At 51.1% G+C, this 18,237-nt stretch overlaps 1 protein-coding gene across 1 annotated transcript in view; it reads right to left on the bottom strand.

The window, feature by feature from the left end:
- Positions 1 to 17,476, bottom strand: part of CUL9 (cullin 9) — a 35,381-nt gene extending 17,905 nt beyond the window's left edge. Inside the window, exons 1-14 of the mRNA XM_059832983.1 lie at positions 17,449 to 17,476; positions 15,677 to 16,285; positions 14,736 to 14,890; positions 13,841 to 14,374; positions 6,239 to 6,377; positions 4,017 to 4,207; positions 3,128 to 3,512; positions 2,703 to 2,904; positions 2,213 to 2,420; positions 1,917 to 2,110; positions 1,561 to 1,778; positions 1,186 to 1,417; positions 714 to 819; positions 160 to 390 (exon numbers count right to left, since the gene is read on the bottom strand). Coding sequence (XP_059688966.1) covers positions 160 to 390; positions 714 to 819; positions 1,186 to 1,417; positions 1,561 to 1,778; positions 1,917 to 2,110; positions 2,213 to 2,420; positions 2,703 to 2,904; positions 3,128 to 3,512; positions 4,017 to 4,207; positions 6,239 to 6,377; positions 13,841 to 14,374; positions 14,736 to 14,890; positions 15,677 to 16,271 — 3,390 coding nt within the window. The 5' untranslated portion in view covers positions 16,272 to 16,285; positions 17,449 to 17,476. The remainder of the gene's footprint in view (positions 1 to 159; positions 391 to 713; positions 820 to 1,185; positions 1,418 to 1,560; positions 1,779 to 1,916; positions 2,111 to 2,212; positions 2,421 to 2,702; positions 2,905 to 3,127; positions 3,513 to 4,016; positions 4,208 to 6,238; positions 6,378 to 13,840; positions 14,375 to 14,735; positions 14,891 to 15,676; positions 16,286 to 17,448) is intronic.
- Between the last annotated feature and the right edge of the window lie 761 nt (positions 17,477 to 18,237).

Here is an 18,237-nt window from a genome sequence, read left to right as displayed (position 1 = left end):
GATGAGGAGAGGCTCTTACCAGGGCCCCTAGGTCCTCCTCCCCTCGCCCACCGCAGGCCTGCGGCAGGCAGAGAGCAGAAGGCTGCCCCTCGGTGCCGGGGACAGCTGGACGGCCCCAAGACCCAGAGCCCCAGCACAGCCGGGCCTCCCCAGGCCCACCTGGATGCAGCCAGCCAAGATGCTGGTCGTCAGCTTCTTGTAGAGGCTGGCGTACTTCTCACAGTCAATCACCAGGTCGAGCAGGGCTGGCGCCAGCGACGGAGCCGTGCTCTGCTTGTCCAGGGCTTTGGACAGAGCCTCGCGGGTGCCCACACGGCACATCACCACCGCGCAGTCCTTGCTGGCAGAGGCCAGGCGGTGCAGGAAGCCAACGACCTCCTGCACCACCTGCTGAGCAGGCAGCCGTTAGCAGCTGGGCCAGCACCAAGAACCCGCCAGGCCCCAGCAGCGGGGTGCTGCAGCGCTCCATCCCCTCCACCCCAAAACCACAGCAGCATCCGCGACAGCCTGGCCAGGTTCGGCGCTGGGCACGCCAGCCAACAGGACGTGGCCACAGCCACGGCATCCACTCCCCACCTCTTCCAGCGCGTTGGCCACAACAAGGCCGGGCTGCTGCAGGCGGGGACCCCACTTCACCAACACCAGGCCCAGCCGATGAACGGCACAACCAGAAAAGCCGCCCCTGCCTGCCGGGAGTCCCGGGGCTCCCTCACCTCCCGGTCGCTGCTGTGGGCACTCAAGGAGGACAAACAGGGCTCCACACACTCATGCCAGGGCAGCACATCCTCCTGGTAACCGTCCAGGAACTTGTTCAGGATCCTGAGTGACGGAGGGGGCCCACTCAGGCTGGGACACACAGACAGCGGTGCCAGAGGCAGCCCTGCTTCCCTGCCCCACCAGGAAGGCCAGCACCCCACAGGGACTGGGAGCCAAGGCTCCCCAGGCACCTCGGACACCCCACCAGCACCCAGACACGTGCTGCTCTGTCCCCACATGGCCCTGCGCCCCAGACACCCCAATCAGCACCCACATATGTGCTGGGCTGCACCTGCCCCTGCCACTGGAGAAGAACAACAGCCCCACCAGGACCCACAAACATGCACCATGTCCCCCCAACATCACCACCAGCACTCACACACCTGCTCTGGGAGGCCCCAGACCCCCACCAAATCCCCCTGGACCCACCTGAGGATGCTCAGGCTCACGGCCTTCTCCGCCCCCAGCAGCTCAAAGCTGCGCAGCAGCAGCTTGAAGCACCTGTGGTCCTGCAGCACCTGGGATGCCTCGCCAGAGGGGAAGGGGCCTTCACCACAGAGGTGCCGCTCCAGGGCCACCACCATGTCCTTGGACAAGATGCCGTCCCCCAGGCTGCCCAGAAGCGTCCGCACGTCCCTCAGGTCCATTGGGGCCTCTCTGCCTGCCACAACAAGGACACGTGGGCTCAGCCCAGGTACTCGCTTCAGAGGCGTCAGCGGGGTGCTCTGCCCTGGCAGGCAAGGCAGCCCTGCCCGCTGCATCTGTGGGGCCGTGGCATGGCAGAGGGTGCAGGGGGCACGCTACCTGCTGCCTCCGGGCCCAGGGGTAGCCGGTGCTCTGCGAGGCGGTTGATCGCGCTGAGGGCCAGCATCGTGTGAGGGCAGCCGGTGCTCTGCCCATCCCACCAGCAGCTCTGCAGCACCGTGGGGAGATTGCAGCTTGCCAGCTGCTCCGCCAGGCTCCGGTGGCTGTCGATCAGCATGTTCACCACCAGCAAGCCGTTCTGCACGCCTGAGCAGCCCCTGCAGGGACAGATCGATGTGGGCCCCTTCCTCCCCCGAGCACAAAGCCTCCCCTGCACCCACAAGCCACCCGCCTGCCTTGCCCACCCCCCCACACGCAGAGGATCTCCCCACCCCCTGCCCTCACTCTGCCCCTACCCTGGCACCCTCTGCATGGTGCTTATGGCAGCAGGGATGGCACTCAGCAGGCTTGCCGAGCCCTCGCTGGAGGCAGAGCCGATGCTGGCAAAGATCTCCCGCATCATCTGCGCATCGGCATGGTTCAGGGGCAAGGACTTCCCACCGGCACCTCCTGGCTCACCGGCCACAGCTCCCACCAGCACCTTCAGAGCCTGCAAGGTCAACAGCAGTCAGGAGGGCAGCGGGCACCTCCGCCACACCTGGGCGAGCCTGCACCCTGCCCGCCCACCTACAGCATCCCTCTGCACACTCACCATCAAGCCAGCCTGCTGCACCAGGGCAGAGGAGGCGTGCTGCTGCATGCAGGCCAGCACAGCTCGCACACCACCCTCCGTGGCAAACGGCACGCGCCAGTCGTACTTCGCCATGAGCACGGCCAGCAGCCGCAGCGTCACCACCACCAGGGCCTTCTCTGCCACCTCAGTGCTCAGCAGCTCCACTGCCACCTTCACCAACTTCTCCCTGCACGGGAAAGGATGCCTCAGGAGGAGCCTCCTGGCACTGCCGCTGGCACCCTGGGCCTGCCCACATGGCTCTACTGCAGCTGGGTCAGCCCCAGGAACAAGACTGCCTGGGACAAAGGGACACAAGAGCCACCTCTCTTCTTGCCGAGCAGGCAGGGACGTACCAGCCTTCACACTTCCACTGCCACCTCCCACACTCCCACCTCCAGTACTGTCCCCCACCCTGCCGATGCGGCCCTCCCCAGCCAACAGGAGGGGTGTGCAGCACCCCATGGCTCACCCAACACTCCCGGACCCCAGCCCGCCCTGGGCTTTGCCAACTCGCTGCTCGGGCTCAGGCTCCTCCTCCAGGGTCTTCAAGATGTGCTTGAGCCAGGCTAAGCGCAGCCCCACCTCTGAGCTGCTGCTCTGGATCACGTCCACCATGGCTGCAATCTTGGCCAGCGAGCCCCTCTTGCTCATCCCCTCGGAGCTGCCCAGCACTGGTGGGAGGGAGGCAAGGACACAGGCATCAGGGCAGCAGTCACACCCCCAGCAACTCCCGGGGTGCCATGTGCCCACAGACCCAGCACCCACAGGCCCTCCCCTCCCCAGGCAGCCTCCAGGTGCCTCGCCTCCCGTGCCCTGCCCAGAGCCTTCCTCCCTCAAAGCAACGGAGCCGCCACCAGCACCGTGCGTGTGCCCCAGCGCGTAGCAGGCAACTACCTTCGATCTGCTCCTCCGTCACCTCTGGGAAGAACAGCCCTTCCATCTCAAGGAGCTCGCTGAACAGCTGGGAATCTGACTTCACCGCTGCAGCACGGGCTCCACATGGCACTGTGACTGCAGAAAGGTCTTCTTTTGCTGCCTTGGCCGTCGTGGCTTCAGGGCCAGTGCTCCTGCAGTCGGCACCCTCCGAGGACACCGTGGTGCTCCCACCGCCATCCTGCTCGGCCCCCCTACCGAGGAAGTATTTGGCGTAGATGTGGGAGCCACGCAGGTCACGCTGAGCGCTGCCCTGGCACCGCTTCTCCAAGATCCGCAGCACCTTCTGTGCCAGCTCCGCAGGTACCGACAGCTGGATCAGGGCTTCTTCATCCACTTCCGACAGCTGGACAGATGGCATCAAGTTAACCCTCACGGACTCGCCACAGACCCCACCCCCCTTGTGACAGCCAGTGCCAGAACGGACAGAAAGGCTGCATTGCCGGAGGCCCCCAGGGCCATTCCCCAGCGCCACCCTCCCCTGGCTGTCCCCAACCCAACTACCACCAGCCCAGACCTCCCACCTGCACTCACCACCCAACCGCAACCGGCAGAATCACCCCATGGGCTTGCCTTGCCTACCCAAATCTCGCTGGACACAGTCACTCTTCCAGGGTCATGGGAGACTGCATTTCCCCTCATCTCTCCTCACTCCTTTGCTGTGCCCAGCTCCCCACGCTTTTGCCATCCCCCACTCACCGTCCCATTTCAGTCCCATTTCTGCCCCGTTCAGGCTGTCCCTGCATAGCTCACGCTTGCTGTCTCCTCCTCTGGGCCCGGTCCCTTCCCTAATGTTCTCCCTCACTCCCTCCCTCCCTCCCGTTTCCCCACTGCAGGTTCTGGCCCATACCTGCTCTCCCTGGTCCTGCTGGATGAGACAGGTGATCTCTTTCTGCTCCTGCACTTCCAGCTTCTTCACGAAGAACAGCAGCTCCCACCACTCGGCACGGCTCAGGGCCTCTGCAGCCTTGGTCGGCTGCTCCTCCAGATAAGGCAGGGAGTACAGCCCCCCAGAGGGCTTGCAGAAAAACGGCTGCGCAACTGCAGGAGAGCAGAGCAAGGAAGGGCACTGTCAGCTCTGCCAATTCTCCTATCCTCTACTGCGCACCCCACATTTCCCAGGCAAAGAGCTCATGCGGACCACCTGGGCGGAAGGGATCCCCACTATCCCACAGCCTGCTGTGGGAAAGGGAGGTGACAGGAGGGCAGTGAGAGAAGGGGAACATGCTGGCAGGAGACCCCAGAAGCTGCAGAGATGGGAATTACCATCTTCACTTGAACCTCTTTGGGCTATAGAACAGAAAAAGCACACACTCAAAATGGGCACCTCTGGCTCACCGCACCCCCGACCTGTTCCCACAGTGCCTGGACCAGCCAGGGCAACGCACTCAGACACCCAGAACCAGCAGAATCCACAGCGCCAGCGTGCAGCTGCAGAAGGGGAAACAGAGCTGGCTCAAGATGCTAGAGGAGTCAACGGATAGAAGGTTAATTCTGCCATGAGGTTCTCTCTTTTGGAAAAGCCTCCTGCTGGCTAACAGGGCAAATACTTATAGGCAAAAGCAAAACAAGACTGCACAGTTATCATGCTCCTTTTAGTTAATGCAGCCAAAATGAAGAGAGGGAGATAAAACCGTTATGTAGGTTAGATATTCCCTAGGTTATTTAGAAATAAGAGCTGAATCAACACTTGCTGGTATCTGCTAAGCAACAACTTGCAGCGCTCTCTGCAAATGCAAGGTGGGAGATATTCACCACCTCAAGACTCAACAGAAAAGGGCCAAACTCACTCCAAGAGGCTCAGGCATGCTAAGAGCAACTACATACATGGCTGATTACCAACAGTCAGTCAACAGGAGCTAATTTATCCAACTGTCAAGATCCAAAGCAGAAAGCATCTACTTTTTCAATTCAATTTCTATGTGGGATATGATGACTGGAAAGAGTTTTACGCAAAGTGAAACAGAGCCCATGCATCTACCAAAATCAGAGAGACTGAGAAAAAAGGCAAAGTCTAACCAAGTTTGTTTTAACTTAGCCACTTAAAACTGATGTGCAGTTAAGCCTTTAGTTACAAGAGGTAGAAGCCATTAAAGCAGCCATCTTTTCAACTGGCAATAAGAATATTTTTGAAGTGGATAATTAGCTGCTGATCTCATGTATATTCTGTCTCTTGCAGCAGTTAAGCCTAAATCACTCTACCGAAAAGATGTCCTACAAGACCACGGGCATAAGAGAGTAATTTTAACAGGTTTCCCTGGCCAGAGTCATGTCAGACACTGAACAAGAAAGGGATATCTGAAGTCTGGATTTTCCCTTTTATCTTCTCCCAGTACAAGGGCAATGTCAAAGGATTCTAGGAGACTCTGCAGACATCTTATGAAAACAGTGCATTTATTGCTCACCCTGCCCAAAACTGAGCAGTATGAAGTTAAACAAATTGTTGGCATGTTAATGCTTTTAAAAATCCACATAATTTATTTAAGGGGATCTAAGGGGGCCTAAAGCAGCTTCATCTCAGAGACATTCTGTGTTCTTAGTTTGGCAGTTTGTTCATTAATTCAAACACACATTTTTGACAGTCACAGTTTAAATCAAATTTTATACCTTTTATATCATGACAGGGGAGGTTTAGGCTGGATATTAGGAAAAATTTCTTCACTGAGAGAGTGGTGAGGCATTGGAACAGGCTGCCCAGGGAGGTGGTGGAGTCACCATCACTGGAGGTGTTCAAGGAATGTGTGGACATGGCATTGCAGGACATGGTTTAGTGGGCATGGTGGTGTTGGGTTGATGGTTGGACTTGATCTTACAGGTCTCTTCCAACCTTAATGATTCTGTGATTATATCATGACAGAGGTCTAGGATTCAAAAATACTCCATGCAACCACAAGCCATATAATTACTCAACCAGCTCTACACGGACATACAAACTAAAAGCTCACAGTGCTTTCTAAATCCAACCTGCTAGTTGCTATATGCTTAGCCATATAAAGTTCATCACTCAAAAATATGCCACAGCAGAATCAGAAAGGTATGATACAGCCACCCACATTCAGCACATAATCTCACCTGTGTCTAGATTAAAGCTCTCTGTCAGACTATATTCTTTCTGCTGAGTAGCAGGATCTTCCCACTGGTCTCCAAAGCCAATAATCTCCAACATGTGCCAACGCATCCAGTCAGTCCGACCTGTTGACTGCCATAAAACCTGTGGGTGAAACAGATCTAGGTGATCAGATTTGCTCACTCATTCAATCCGCATGCTACATTTGTCCTCCCACTTCCCAAATGCATGGAGGCAGCAAGCACTGTTCAAGTAGAAGACCACCTAATTCAGACAGATTTCAACACACACATTGTCTAATTTTTAAGTATACCATCTTCACTAACTTATTCCCCCTGGTTACACCTGGATCTTTATTGAAAAAACTACCAACTTTGCCTGCAACCACTACAGATCTCATCTAGCACAGCAGTAGTGACAGGAGTACATCTAGTTAAGCGTGCCCGTTCCAAAAGTGCCCGGCAGCAGGTGCCTTGGGAAAAGCATACAAAGGAAGAACCAACTTAACCAACATACCTTGAGGCAGATGAGCTGTATATAAAGGGTCTTGAGGCACAAACCACTTGGTGAATGCAAATGTAAAGAAAACTATTTTTCCTACTCTGACTTTACCTTCTGTTGGTTACACTTTTACACCACAGTCATTCACCAACCCTCTCAGACAGGTTTTGGGCTCTTGACAAGCATGTCTCAAAGACAATTGTTTCCTATGCTTTGTCTAAGCTGCCTCTCAAAATCAAAAGGATTTTTTTTTATGGCTTCCCATACCGTAATTTTACGTTTAACCTTCCGAGCAGAAGGAGGACTGAGCAACAGCAAGTACAACATGTCAATAACTTAAAAAAAAAAACAGCAGAAAAACATATGGGTTGCCTGATTCACTGAGCTCTTTTGGAGTTACACCAATGCTACTAGGACTCCATTGTGCTGGAGAGCTAAAGAGATAAGATGCTGAGAGACTTTAAGAAAAGCGCTATATGAACAGAAATTGAGTTAAACTCTACACACAACACCAATTAGTCTTCAGTGAATCCCTGACCTAAACTAGTTACATACCAAATACCATCTCAAAGGAGTCATGGAAAGATATGATTGAAGGACCAGACACAACAGTGAAACTTTTTCTTTGTAGAGGCAAAGAAAGCAAGAGAAAACAGAGCAAGAAAGGAAAGATGAGAGGAGGTAAGGGACAGACTCATGATGGACCGGCCGCGATCAAAAATGCACATGAATTTACATTTTGCACACAGAGGACTGACAGCAAACCTCAGGTAGGATGAGCTGCAAAAGCAGAACTGATCGAAAAGGAAAGGATTAAAATTTTAACACAGACCAGGGAGAAGCAGTTCTTGTAACGTGAACTCACTAGTCACCAGCAGATAAACTGTCAATATGAAGCAAGTGTGATACACAAGGTAAGAAAGAGGAACAGACATAAAAATCAAGTTTCCCTTCAAAGAGAGACTGATGGCAAAGGCCCAGAAAAGCAATGACGATCTGCAGATGTCATTACAAAGATGATTTTGAGACGTCAGATTGCTGGTATCTCCCTGTGGAAAAAAAAAACTCATTGAATGGTTTGACTCACAAGTTTCTCACATAACTCTGTGAGACTACTACAGACACATACACGGATATGAACATAAAGAGCAGGGTAAAAATTAACACCTCCAAAGACTGCATGTACGTTCCCAACTTCCTAGACAGACAGGAAGACAAGGAACACTAATAGCAGCAAAAAGTAGGTACTTCCCAATAGTTATTACCATTTAGATCTGGTTTTGCCAATAGTGTGAGCCTTACAGAAGACTGTTATTGAAAATAAGCCTGAACGGAGCAATTGCAAGTTCATTCAACCTAATTAAATAGAAAAATAGACAGGAGAAGGAACCCAGCGGACCAACTTGAGAAAAGGAATGGAAGCTAACAGTACACTTCAGCTCAACAGTGACTAAAAAAACCCCTCTGAAATTTGTATCACAGGTAACAGAAGAAAAATGTGAAAGGATCTTGGTGCTCTTTCCAAGTGCCCAGCTACATTAAAAGAAAGTACAAGCTTGTAAGAAATAGAAAACAAAATTTTAGAAAAACATAGATCTTCGAAATCAAGGAGCATAAGGACAAAGGGAGAATGAGCAGGAAACATATTTCCCTTGCAATTTATCTTTACAGACTGGGTTATATGAGACAAAAGGTTTATCAACCACTTAAAAATAAGATGCAAAGCAGTTATTCAGTTGAGAGGGCCTGCAATGAAAAATCACTTATGCATGGTCCAAAACTAGAAGTATTTTACTGGAATATTGAGTAAACACAAAAGAAAGCAAAGCAAACTGGTAATGAGTAGAGGGATACAATTCCAGAAGTTGCCCCAACTGAGAGAGAAGCAAAATTCAGTCTGGAGGAAAGAGATGAAAGACATGCCAAGTAATCTGCCAGAAGCACAGTTGGAAAGCAGGAAGGATTTCAGTTATTTAGTGGTGTTTCCATGTGACTGACGAACACTAAAGCCAATGCTTCTAATTTGAGAAAAAAAAAAAATTAAATGAATCATCACTACAGCTTCACTGCTTTGAATTCAGTAGTATGCAAACCTTTAAAGCATATTTTAGTGGAAAGAACAACTAAAGGTGTTCAAGATAAACATAATAACTTTGAATCAACAGGTAAACCTGCTTCAGGTTTCAATTCTGACAGATTGATGCATTAACTTTCTCTGCTGAAGTAACTGATTTTCTTGATAAAAAAAAAAAAGATTGATTTCAATTGTCAACTTCAGTAAAGCACAGGGCATCAAATGGTAAATTATTAAAGCAGAGAAGAAAGTGATTAAGTAGAGGAACTGTGGGCAAGAAATCTGCTCAAGAGAACCCAAGAACTTAGGAGTACGAAGGGGAAAGAATAGGACTAGAAGAAAGTGCAAATAAGATGGGCAAGCCATATTTGTACAGCACATGCTGCCCTAACAGTTATGCTCTCCCAATACAAGCACACACTGGTAATATCCACCACCAAAAAAGCAGATAAGGCTGGAAGCATCCTTCTTGCGCAGGCATATTTCGGAGCATTTTAAGCTACTGGTTTAAATTACATCTGCAAGAAGTGCTCCAAAACTAGAAGGCAGTTAAGAGGCATGGACCAGAGTAAAGTTAAAGTTACTGAAAGGCGACTGGAAAAATTCATCCTAAAACCAGTTCTCACTGAATAAACAGAAGAGTATCAGAAGGAAGAAGCAGTCTGCAACTGGCTGAGAAAAAAAACCAAAAGAATATTCACACAATTTTCCCATGCACAAAACAGCAAAGAGAGACAACAGGAGAAAAGAAGTAAGTCAGTGTTCAGTGTTCTTAACTGGCTAATTTTTATTTGGCTGTAAACAAAAACAATGGCATTACACAAAATAAAATGAGCTGTAGCCCAAGAAGGCTAGAGAATCTTGTGCTTAACAAAAGCTCAAAGTAGATTTAAAGGAGATGACCTTCAAACATGCAGAAAGTAATGTCAAATTCTCTACCTCCTTTCTGGAAAAGTTGGTAATGAACTTTAAGTAACAGCAAGAGAGACTTGGAAAGAGCCTTAGGAAGTCATGCATTTCTACAGATACCAGAGTAAGGCTTTTCAGCTATTGATTTTCAAATATCAGCAACACAGAGCTTTGCACCAGCATGGCACTTAGGTGTATTTGCAGGCCATCTATATCCACAGAAATCAGCTTGAAGTAGGGAAGCCTTTGAGCATAGGCTGAAGTAGCACCTGAAGTACAGCTATGACCAACTGAAGTGGCCTCAGACTCCTTGTTTATCATCTGCAAAACCAAAGTATGCACTTTTGCAAATTACTTGGGGGAGAGAACCATACCAAACCCAACCCACAATTGCACACATTAACATGTGTGCAGGGGTTACAGTTTCTCATTTTACTGGTTACTATCTCAATTTAATAAAGATTTCATGAACTGAATTATAGACCTGTTTGCAGCCAACACAGTGCTGGACTGAGCAGAGGACACGAGCAGAGACAGCCCTCTATCTATGGATGAAAGCCAGCTAAAGCTTGATTTTTAAGAGAACAGAAATTGTGCCTCTAGCTGCAGTGTTTGGGAAGCTTAAAAGCATGGCCAAAGTGCAAGATTAGCAGACAGCCTGCAGAAATAACCATACATAGATTAGAGTGATGCACAAAGCCCAGCAGCTCCCCACTGCGTAGTCAAAACAAAATCTCAGCTCTCACTGAACATGCCCAGCCTGCAGGACTGAGAAGAAAGTCTCAAGAAAAAGGTCTAAGCAGGAGCAAACACCTCCCTGTGCCCACAAAAAGGCTCGAACAGCACTCAAATGCTCTCCCACCCCCACGTCTGAGTCCAAGTCCTGCTGCTCCAGCACTGACCCCTACACTAGCAGAATGTTCTGGGAGTAGCAAGAGATGAATGCCTTAAGCCAAGAATTAGAGACGAAGCCAACAAAGGAAACCTTGTGGTTGATGTTTACTACAGGCTGCCCAATCAAGGGGAGCCTATTGACAAAGCCTTCTTACTCCAGCTACAGGAGGCATTGAGCCCACAGGTTTTCACCCTGCTGGGGGGACTTCAACCACCCTGACATCTGCTGCAAAAGCAGCACGGCGAGCTGCAGGCAATCCAGAAGAGTCCTGGAGTGCATTGAGGATAACTTCTTAGGCCAGGTAACAGACAGCCCTACCAGGGGAGATGCGTTACTGGACCTGTTGGTCACCAACACAAGTGAGCTAATCACAGACATTAAGACTGGAGGCAGTCTGGGCTGCAGTGATCATGCACTGGTGTAGTTCACAGTCCTGAGGGATCCTGGACAGGCAGAGTAAAGCCAGAAATTTTAGGAAAGCAAGCTTCCAGCTGTTCAAGGAGTTAGTCAATGGGACTTCTTGGGAAACTGCGCTCAGGGACAAGGGAGCAGAACAGAGCTGGCAGACATTTAAGGATGCTTTCCATAGAGCACAAGAGCTCTCCATCCCCATGCATAAGAAATCAGGAAAGGAAGGCAAGAGACTGGCATGGCTGAGTCATGACCTGCTGGTCAAACTAAAGGGCAAGAAGGAAATGGAACGCACATGTAGTGGAAGCAGGGACAGGTATCCTGGGAAGAGTATAGGGGTGTTGCCTGGTGATGTAGGGACGGTCACGAAGGCTAAGGCGCAGCTGGAACTGAACTTGGCAAGGGACACAAAAATTAGTAAGAAGGGCTTCCGTAGGTATGTCAGCCAGAAAAGGAAGGTCAAAGAAAGTGTACCCCCCGCAATGAACAAGACTGGCAAACTGGTAACAACAGACAAGGAGAAGGCTGAGGCAAAAAGGTTGTTGAGTATCTCAATCTTCACTGACAGTATCTCTTCCCACACCTCTCAAGTGGATGAATCTCAAGGCGTGGACTGGGAGAATAAAGTCCCTCCCACTGTAAGAGAAGATCAGGTTCGAGACCACTGAGGAACCTGAACATATATAAGTCTATGGGACCTCATGAGATGCATCACAAGAGTCCCGAGGGAACTGGCTGATGCAGTTGCCAAGCCACTCTCCACAATATTCGAAAAGTCATCGTGGTCAGGTGAAGTCCCCGGTGACTGGAAAAAGGGAAACATAGAACCCATTTTTAAAAGAGGTAGTAAAGAGGACCCCGGGACCTACTGACCTGTCAGCTTCACCTCTGGACCTGGGAAGATCATGGAACAGATTGTCCTAGAAGCTATGTTAAAGCACATGGAGGACAGGGAGGTGATTCGAGACAGCCAGCATGGCTTCACCGAGGGCAAGTCCTGCCTGACCAACCTACTGGGCTTCTATGGTGGAGTGACTACATCAATGGACAAGGGAAGAGCTACTGATGTCATCTATCTGGACTTCTGCAAGGCCTTTGACATGGTCCCCCACAGCATCCTTCTCTCTAAATTGGAGTGATATGGATTTGATGGATGGACTATTCAGTGGATAAGGAACTGGCTGGATGGTTGCATCCAGAGAGTAGTGGTCAACGGCTCAACATCTGGATGGAGATCAGTGACAGGGGTGGTGTCCCTCAGGGGTCCGTACTGGGACCAGTACTGTTTAATATCTTCATCAATGACATAGACAGCAGGATCAAGCACACCCTCAGCAAGTTTGCAGACAATACCAAGGTGAGTGGTGCGGTTGACATGCCTGAGGGACGGGATGCCATCCAGAGGGATCTGGACAAGCTCAAGAAATGGACCCATGTGAACCTCATGAGGTTCAACAAGGCCAAGTACAAGGTCCTGCACCTGGGTCAGGGCAACTCCCAGTATCAATACAGGCTGAGGGATGAATGGATTGAGCACAGCCCTGCAGAGAAGGAGTTGGGGGTACCGGTGGATGAAAAGCTGGACATGATCCAGCAATGTGCACTTGCAGCCCAGAGAGCCCACTGTACCCTGGGCTGCATCAAAAGAAGCACGGCCAGCAGGTCGAGGGATGTGATTCTGCCCCTCTGCTCTGCTCTGGTGAGACCCCACCTGCAGTACTGCATCCAGCTCTGGAGTCCTCAGTACAGGAAAGACATGGACCTGTTGGAGCGGGTCCAGAGGAGGAACATGAAAACAATCAGAGCACTGGAACACCTCTCCTATGAGGAAAGGCTGAAAGACTTACTTGGGGTTGTTCAGCCTGGAGAAGAGGAGGCTCCGGGGAGACCTTATAGCGGCCTTTCAATACTTAAAGGGGGCTTATGAGAACGATGGGGACAGACTTTTTTTAGTAGGGCCTGTTGCGATAGGACAAGCGGTAATGGTTTAAAACTGAAAAAGGGTAGATTTAGATTGGACATAAGGAAGAAATTCTTTACAATGAGGGTGGTGAAACACTGGAAGAGGTTGCCCCATCCCTGCAACCATTCAAGGTCAGGTTGGACGGGGCTCTCAGCAACCTAATCTAGTTGAAGATGTCCCTGCTTATTGCAGGGGGGGTTGGACTAGATGACCTTTAATGGTCCCTTCCAAGCCAAACTATTCCATGATTCCTCCCCCTCCTAAAATACTGAGGCCTTTTCCCTGATCTTTGGCACAAACTTAGTAACTCAACCACAAATATGCAGCTCTAACAGCTCTTTTCAACACAAACGCTCATTTAAGGTCTACTCACCCAAAGGGCATTTTTAAAGGGAAACAGATGCCGGCATATACTCACAGATCAAAAGAAACAGCTATGTAGGCTGTGTCCAGCCCAGTGAGAACAACAGTATGCCATAAGTACTGTCAACTGACATACCAAGGCTTAAGACCTTCAAGCACCTTTTGCTGTGTTACTCATTTGTGCCAGCTAGCCTGCTCCCAAACCACCCCCAAGATCAAACCAGAGCTAGGGACTGTTCCTGGGAGGCAGGATATAGCTACCTGTTTTAGAGGCTAAGAAATCTTAGCAGGACAGCCCATACTAAACCAGACTACCTCTCCTCAGGACCACCACTTCCAGCTCTGAAAGGTGACTTCCTTGCTAGGACAGATGTACACAGTGTCCTAATTATGATACACCTGTTGTCCAACTTCCTGCACATGAAGACATCATTAGGAAAACATCAGTCACCCCTGCCATCCCAGCCAGACTACTTCCACTAGTGACCTACCTGCACTGTGTGCATGCTATTAGTGCTCTGAAGAAACTCGCCCTCCTCCCCAGCTCTAACATCACCACAGTCCTCCAGCAAGCGGACCCTCATGCCGCGCATCAGGTTTGCCTGTAAGTACTCCACATAGCCACTGCGGTCTGCAAAGTCTGATGGGGTCAGGAAGGCACGACCCTGCTTTTTGTGGGGACCACGATTTGAAGTGAGCACAGGCATTCGGGCAGCAGTGCAGGCTGGGATCTTGGGCTGGAAGATGGAGTGGGTGGCACGAGGCCACAGGTCCTGTTGGGGCAGCAGCTCTGGCTTGGGGCTGTGGTCCCAGCCCATCACGTGCACCAGCTCCAAGATGAGGTTTGCCATAGCCAGGCTGAACTCAAACTCCTGCTTCACACAGCTCCTCTCCTCAGCGAGCAGGCTGGGCACAGCGCAGTCCTGCGGCTCCCCTCCCTGCTCCATGCCACTGCTGAGCTTGTCCATGAGAGAAGTGACACACAGGTAGCGCTTCACCAGGACGAAGAGCAGCTTCCCAGGGATCTGCAACAAGCACAGCAGCCAGGCTCTAGCCTGCAGAGCACCTCCAGCCCCCTAGCTCTCTCCGAGCCTCCAGCCCATCCACAGCCAGGCTCCCACGACAGCTCTGGACCAGCAGGCAGCAGCAGAGACCTCTCAGCCCACCCTCGTCTCCCTGCTCCGAGACAAGGCTCTCCATCTGCCTCTCCACCACCCCCCAGCCTCAAGCGAGGCCCAGATCCTGTGCCAGCTCTCCCAATACCCAGTCCTGCTCAGCTGCCCACTGCTGACTACCCTCCTCTCCCAAACAAGGACGGCAGCTCTGGCCCCCCACTCTCACCCCTCCTGACCCCTAAAGCCCACAGCTGGCAGGGCCTGCCGCTACCTGGGGAAGGTGAATCCCCTCAAAGGACATGCAATGCTCTTCAGAGGATGTTGTCTCAGCAAACAGCTCCAGCAAGGTGTAGCGACTGTCGAAGTCCATGTGCTGCTCAATGCCATCCTGCTGGCTCAGGGACAGCAGGACATAGGCCCGGCTCCCTGCAACAACAACAGAAACCCTTCAGGCCCCCTAAAGATAACCTTCACCCCACCCTCCCTGCGCGAGACAGACTTGCAGGCAAGGAACAGCATTGCTGCTCAGTGTAACCTAGAACCATGTTCTGTCCTTTAATCTGGATTGGCAACATTTTGCTCCACTGAGTAACTGCATTTTTTCCACCCCTAAAAATGCAAGGTTCCCCCAAAGCAGCAACCCCAAATAACTGACTCCAGAACAGGGTTCCAGGGAAGAAAAAAAGTTAAGTTTTAACCTGAATCAGCCCCCCATCTGACCCACTGGAGAGCCACATGAACTCGGGCACTGGGACAGGGAAACCAGGACACACTACCACTAGCAACCTTCCAGGTGCACCCAGGCCCCATCAGGCACTTCCGAGCCGTGGCAGCTCCTCTCAGATGAGAGGACTGCGTGAGGACCAGGCCTCTACCCACCAGGGCCTGAGGAAAGGCTCCCTGTCAAGAACAGGCCAGAGCCTTTCCAACTGACAGCATGCAGCAGAGACACCCCAACACCGTGCTAAGCCCCTTGGCATAAGTTCTCCCAACAGTTAATCAGCATTCCAGCTCAGGAACCCGTCAGGGGAAAGAGGTCCCAGACAACTACAACCAAGGAGCCGCTTGGAAGCTCCAGTCTGATTCTTCCCCTTTTGCCCACAAGCCCTGAGACACACTGCTTCCCAGGCATCCCACACCTACAGAAGGACTGGCACCCCTCAGCTGCCCAGCAGCACCTCTTCAGTGGCACTGAGCGGTAGCAGCCCCCACCTGCACCATGTGAAGCCAGGGCCCTCAGCATCTTGCCAGCACTGCGGCGGATTTGCTTCTCCTTGTGGCACAGCATCTTCATCAGCAAGTCGAGGGCTCCCGTCTCCTTGAAGGCACCTGCCAGCGAGCCAATGCTGGCGTACGCGCTCAGCACGTGCATGGTGTTGAGGATGGAGGACTCGGGGGCCCCGGGCTCGGCCATCTGCCGCCCAGCTCGCTGCACCAGGCTCCTGACATCAGCCTTCATCTCCAGCAGCGAGGCGTCATCCAGCGGGACATCTGCAGCGAATGGGCTGGCTGCCTTCTCCTCTTTCACCCACTGCCCTTCCAGCTTCCTCCTGCCCAGCAGCGCCGGGCAGCTGGCACAGACCTCTTCTGCAGACATCCACATCAAGATGTTCTCTGGCTTGGTCTCTGCAGAGGAGGCACTGCTGCCTCCCACTGCTCTCTCTTCCAAGCTGACAATACTCCACTGGATCAGGTACTCAGGCTGGCCGTCGGGGCCTCGCCGCTGCCGGAGCAGCTCCTCTGGGTAGGCCTGCAGTTTGGCTCCCAGGTGCACAAGCAGGTTGCCATTATGCCTCTCGTTCACCATGACAGGAGATGTGTCTGCAGAGACAGAGGGAAAGCAGAGGCAAGCTTTTATTTCCGAGCTGCATGCCAGGGAAAGCGTGAGCAAGCACCTCAGTTGCTTGACAGTAGAACTGGCTGAGGCACAGCTTTTGATCCCGAGATCCTGCACCCAGGATAAAGCTCTGAAGAAAACCCTATTTTGCAGAAGCTCACATCCCCCCTCCAAAAAAATGAGCCAGTGTTTCATATACAAACCCTGTTCCCAGCATTACCGGCACACTCAGACAGAGGTTCTCCTCAAAAAACCTAAGGCAAAATGGGCCCATTCAGATCCTCTTACAAGACAGCAAATAACGACAGGAGACCTGGGTCCTGTTCTTATCTCTGCCGCTGTCCACAACATGACCCTGCGCAAGTTGCTGCTTGTGCACTTCTGTCTTCCCTCTTGTTCTTTACCATTTATATCTGCCTAGACTGCAAGTTGACCCAGAACTCGAGGCTTCAGGCTGACACTCTCTCTCACTGTGGAGCTGGACCTAACTTGAGTCACCAGGCCCTAAAGAAAATAACCAGCAATTTCTCAAATCAAGCTCATATACATCAGATCAGGTCACTATCTAAAAGCCACTCAGTATTTCCTCCTTGGCCTCCTCTCAGATATTCTTTGCCTTTACAATGTTTAGTCAACAGGCAAATTCAACAAAATGGAAAGATTGCTACTCTCTGCTGCCTGATTGTTCTGCATATCTTTGGACTACAAAGAAGAAGACAGGACACCTCTCTGCTTTCATCTATGCAAAGAGCAGTATGAAATAATTTGCTGTCTGAGTGCCAGCATTCAGCTCGCCAACTGGAGACACTACCACAGACATCGGACTGACTTCACTACTACAAAGGATGCCACATCAGAGTCTGATAAAAAAGTTCTCAGAGGAGCTCAGGCAGGTGGCAGTGGAAACATATAAACAGGCCCTCTTGTTGTCACTTACACATACTAGCAAGAGAAGCAGTGAAGCAACACACTGTTCAGCTGATGGTAACACAAGTTATTCTTAAAAAAGGAGTTAACATATAGAGGAAATAGTCAATCCGTGTACAATCAAAGAAAATACTGACCGTCAAAATGATGACAGGCACATTAAAGATGTTTCCCAGGGGCAGAGACAAGAAGCCTGAATTCCCGAGAAATTCATACCTACCTTCAGTTGTACCTCCCTTGGAGTTTGCAGCAAGCCAGCTGAGAATCTTTTTGCCGACTCTCTGTAATAAAAGGACCGTGTTATTCTCCTGTGCTTTGTAACAGTATTTAGATGCCGCACCATAAGCCAAACAATTGTTTTCCCTAACTGTGCTTGTACAGTGTGCAAAAAAACCCTACCCCAAGATGTTCACATAAAATAAAAATCATAGTAAAACAAAAGTCTCTGTAAAACATTGTTTTGTTTGTTAACTTCACCCTGTCCCCACATAGTGGCACTTAGCGTGAAAAACTCTTTAGTGCAAAGCTATCAGAAGGGACCAAAAAGGATTTGTAGCTAGGTAGGGGAGAATTTGGCTTTAGGGCACCTGAAGAAGTAGCTGCAACGCATATGAAGAATGAGGGACACTAGAGCCTAGGACAACCCCCAGCTAAATTGTGAGACTGCTTAAATAACATGTGCTACATTACGTTTCAGAGCTGTGGCAAATCACAGAATCATTAAGGTTGGAAAAGACCTGTAAGATCATCAAGTCCAACCATCAACCCAACCCCACCACGCCCACTAAACCATGCCCTGCAGTGCCACGTCCACATGTTCCTTGAACACCTCCAGGGATGGTGACTCCACCACTTCCTTGGGCAGCCTCTTCCAACGCTTCACCACTCTCTCAGGAAAGCCATTTTTCCTAATATCCAGCCTAAACCTCCCCTGGCGCAACTTGAGGCTACCTCCTCTTGTCCTATCACTTGTCACTTGGGAGAAGAGACCAGCACCAACCTCTCCACA

The sequence above is a fragment of the Gavia stellata genome, chromosome 37 (genome assembly GCF_030936135.1).
Source record: "Gavia stellata isolate bGavSte3 chromosome 37, bGavSte3.hap2, whole genome shotgun sequence".
Classification (NCBI taxonomy): domain Eukaryota; kingdom Metazoa; phylum Chordata; class Aves; order Gaviiformes; family Gaviidae; genus Gavia; species Gavia stellata.
This window is presented reverse-complemented; position numbering and strand designations above follow the sequence as displayed.